At 50.7% G+C, this 3,846-nt stretch overlaps 1 protein-coding gene across 1 annotated transcript in view; it reads right to left on the bottom strand.

The window, feature by feature from the left end:
• kaznb (kazrin, periplakin interacting protein b) overlaps positions 1–3,846 on the bottom strand; it is a 53,791-nt gene that overhangs the window by 26,533 nt on the left and 23,412 nt on the right. The window contains exon 7 of the mRNA XM_008319619.3: positions 2,781–2,997. Coding sequence (XP_008317841.1) covers positions 2,781–2,997 — 217 coding nt within the window. The remainder of the gene's footprint in view (positions 1–2,780; positions 2,998–3,846) is intronic.

Below are 3,846 nucleotides of genomic sequence, written 5' to 3'. Positions count from 1 at the left end.
ACACATACTTTCTCTGCATGTGAACAGCGAACAGGAACACGGGTGGTCTCCAGAGATTTAGACACAGTTGGGGTTTAGCCCCTGTAGTCTTTTTACCCCGTTCCCAGCCCTGCTCATGTGTGTGATGAAGTAATGAGAGGACAAACTCAGGAGAGAGAGACGACTCTTCTCTGTTCTAACTCAGGCGTGGCCAACCCGTGGCTCGGGAGCCACATGTGGCTCTTTGTCATAACACAGTAAAAGTTGTGGCTCTGACTGGTTGGTCAGGACGACTACAGATGAAAACATCTTCATAAAACTACTTTTCATAAAGTAATAATTACAACAGTCTCTTTTTTTTTCTCTAGTTTCTGGACGGAAATTATTTCTCACCAATTCAGTGGAGGCCCAGTAGGTGGCAGTAATGCAACTTAAAAGATGCAAAACTGCTTTTGAAAAGAAGTCACATGTCGAGTTTCCAAACTGCTGGTTGGTGTCTGTGAATTGTCACGGTGTTGTTGGTGTACAGCACCACAGAACTGTGACAACCGTCCCTGTTGTACACCAGGTCGTACAGTACGAACTAAAAAACTGCTGCTCCCCCTACAGGGTGAGAAAGTATTACCTCTACTACAGACCGAGGTACAAATACGTCTTCAAGTCTTTCACTGCAGTAAACAGTAGTACTTTGTTCTGAGGATGAAAAACTTTAATATTTCATCTTCTGGTGTCACAGAAAAACTGCAGTTTTTAGAAACTCTGATCTCTACGGTGTGTCCTCTGAGTGAATGACTGATGACTGATGTCCACCCACTGACCAGTGTCCACCCACTGACCAGTGTCCACCCACTGACCAGTGTCCTGTCACCAACATCTGGACCTGTCAGGTGTCTCCACACTGACTTTGTCACAGATGGTCATACGCATGTTCTGATCATGAACAAGGGAGCGTCAACAAATTAACCACCCACAGCCGTTCATTATGGGACAGACTCCTGGACAACAGCTGATGTTGCTCAGTCCTGGATGCTGATGCTGATGCTGATGCTGAGGCTGGATCTCCACAGTTCTCCAGGTTCTCCAGCTGAAACACTGAGGAACGTTCTCCAGTGCAGGTTAGAAGAGGCTGGAGCTGTGAGTGTGAGTGTGTGTGTGTGAGTGTGTGAGTGTGTGTGTTCAACACCTGACTGCTGCTCTGGCCTCTGGGAACAGGAAGTATGACATCACTCGCCTGACATTCTGGAATGTGGGAATGCCTGTTCACAGAGCAGCAGCGAACCAGCGACAGAAAGTAGAGAGAGTTGAGACAAAGTGGTGTCAGACCTTCAGCTTCAGGTCCAAGTTCAGACCAAGTCGAGCCCTGTGTGACCACATGAGCCTCTTTTTGAGCACATTATTGCTCAACTATTTTAAGACCAGACAAAACTGTGAAAAGATCCAAATCCAAGTCAGAGATTTCCTAACTTTTACTGCTTTTCGTGCTCCAGGCTTCAAACTCTCAACCTTTGTCACGACGCAGCTTCACGGTCGTCTTCATTTCCTCCTCCTGGTCCGGTGAACTCCCTCTTCGATCTAACTCCACACCCAACCAGCTTCTAGTTGCGGCCCCACGCACCAACACGAGTCGACCCCGATGGCGCTGACGTGACGGCGCGCTCTTGGTTCTTAAACAGAATATTTAAGCCACTTCACAGCTTTGATTCCACACATAAAACGGTAAAAAATGCAAACACGTCTTAAAGTTGAAAAGAAAACACGGACAGTTCCTTTTAACCACATTAGACAGGGATCGGCCGCAGGCGGCAGATGAATCACCTGCCGCTCAGCTCCGTATGAACACGTATGAGCGCCGTGACACAGTGAGTCGTTTACTGGAGTGAAACGTGTGCGGGGTTATGATCTCAACACCCGCTGGTTTCTGAATGTATCAAAGAAAAACACAGACATCAAAGCTCAACTCCTACGACGTGTCTGGATCTGGGCGGCCGCGTTAGCGATCCTCTCAAACACACACTTGAATCCATCACTGAAGCCTGAACCGTCAGACACTTCCTGTATCTCTGTTTTTATTCTTGGACTGCAGTTAAAAAAACTTAACTAAGATTTGACAGGTTTGTATTTAAAAACATCCTTTTCAATAATTTTAGGAGAGGAGGACAGTGAAGACACTGAGACAACAACTGAACTACAGCGTCAATGATGTCACACTGATCCTGGGTTCACAGCAGACCAGAGGAGTAGAACCGACAACCCTGGAAGAGTCTGAAGAGACTCACCATCAAAGCTAACTCAGATTAGCCACAGTGAACTGTCATTTGCTAATATCTGAAGCTAACATCAAAACAAACTGAATGAACACTACGGTGATGTCAAACCTCTGCCACTGACCAATCACGTTACAGCATTTACACGTCACGGACCATCGACCGAACTCTCAACCAAACTAGACTGTTTACTTCAGACCTGGACCTGATCCTGGTCTGAACCGGAGCTTGAGAAACCTCAGCTTCTGCATGGGAACTAAACCCTGACCCCTCCCATCTAATAACTAAACTCTTGTCTTTTTTCCCTCTTTGTAATCGTTGGTGTGGAGTGGAGGGAGAGTCAGCTGAGGAGCTGAGGAGCAGGGGATGTTTGTCAGCCTGCAGCACATTCTTTTAATGTTCCTCACTGTTGACTTCTCACAGTCACACATGTCAGTGTTCTCACTCTGATAGATACAGAGAGGAGGGGGGAGAGAGGGAGGGAGGGGGGAGAGGGAGAGAGAGGACACACACACTTTCACATCCTGGAACACTCACCCCGATAATGGATGGCGTGGAGAGCGTCATCGTGGTGGTTGTGCTGGTGATGGTTCTCCAGAGTGGGGGGGCTGCTGGCACCCAGCTCAGCCAGCCGGCGGCTGGTGGCGTTGAGCTCAGAGCGTAGATTGGTCACTTCCTGGCTGGCGGACTGGATGGCCCCGTCGATCCTCTGAGCCAGCTGCTTGTTGTCCTCCATCATCTTCAGGATTTTCCCCTGAGGACCAAACCCACAGAGAGCAGCATGGTGTCAGAGGGGAGAAGCCAAGAGCCTCCTCTCCTCCACCTCCTCCACCTCCTCCTGCTCTCCCTCCACCTGTGCTCCTCCTCTCACAGTTTACTTTACAAACACCCAAACCTGAAGCCAAGTCCAAGCCCGGTCCCTGTCCTCTGAGGGTGAGGAGGGGGTGAGGAGGGGGTGAGGAGGTCTACCTGTTACTGTCCAGAGAGCGCGTGCGTGCGTGCGTGCGTGCGGTCCGAACTACACGACCGTGTACTGTGAAGTACAGCAGAGAGTAGAAGTGCGTACTGCGAGAGCAGAGCAGCAGAGAGGAGGGAGGAGGAGGACAGGGCAGATGCAGACGCGGGGGGAGAGTGAGAGCTCCCGCCGAGGAGACTGTGCTGCGAGCAGCTGCTCTCAGAGAGGACCAGAACTCACCGCCTTTTAAATGGACCGTACCATGTGCCAGAGGACCAGGGGAGCAGAGGGGGAGACGCACTTGGTTTGAGCTCCTCTCCAGAAACTCCCCAACTCCAGCGTTGGCCCCCACGCCCACAGACCGAGTCATGACCGAGCAGTGGCGTCTGTGGTCGGTGGAAAAGTACCGAGCGCCGGTGTTTGGACTCGTCCTCCGTGTCCGTGTCCCTGCACTCGGAGCTGGACCGCAGCACTGACCCTGACAGACACTTGTCAAACTATTCAGCCCCACTCCCACTCTCCCTTCCTCCCCCTCACTCACACGCCCGCTTGTCTTTGTGTGTCTCCCACCCCCTTCTTTTTCATTCCATTAAATATATTCATCTCTTTGTCCTGGGAAAGCTCCCCCCTCCACCCCCCCCACCTCAG

This window comes from Cynoglossus semilaevis, chromosome 11 (genome assembly GCF_000523025.1).
Source record: "Cynoglossus semilaevis isolate Cse_v1.0 chromosome 11, Cse_v1.0, whole genome shotgun sequence".
In the NCBI taxonomy this organism is placed as follows: Eukaryota; Metazoa; Chordata; class Actinopteri; order Pleuronectiformes; family Cynoglossidae; genus Cynoglossus; species Cynoglossus semilaevis.
The sequence above is the reverse complement of the archived record's forward strand: the minus strand, read 5'-3'. Positions and strand labels throughout refer to the sequence as shown.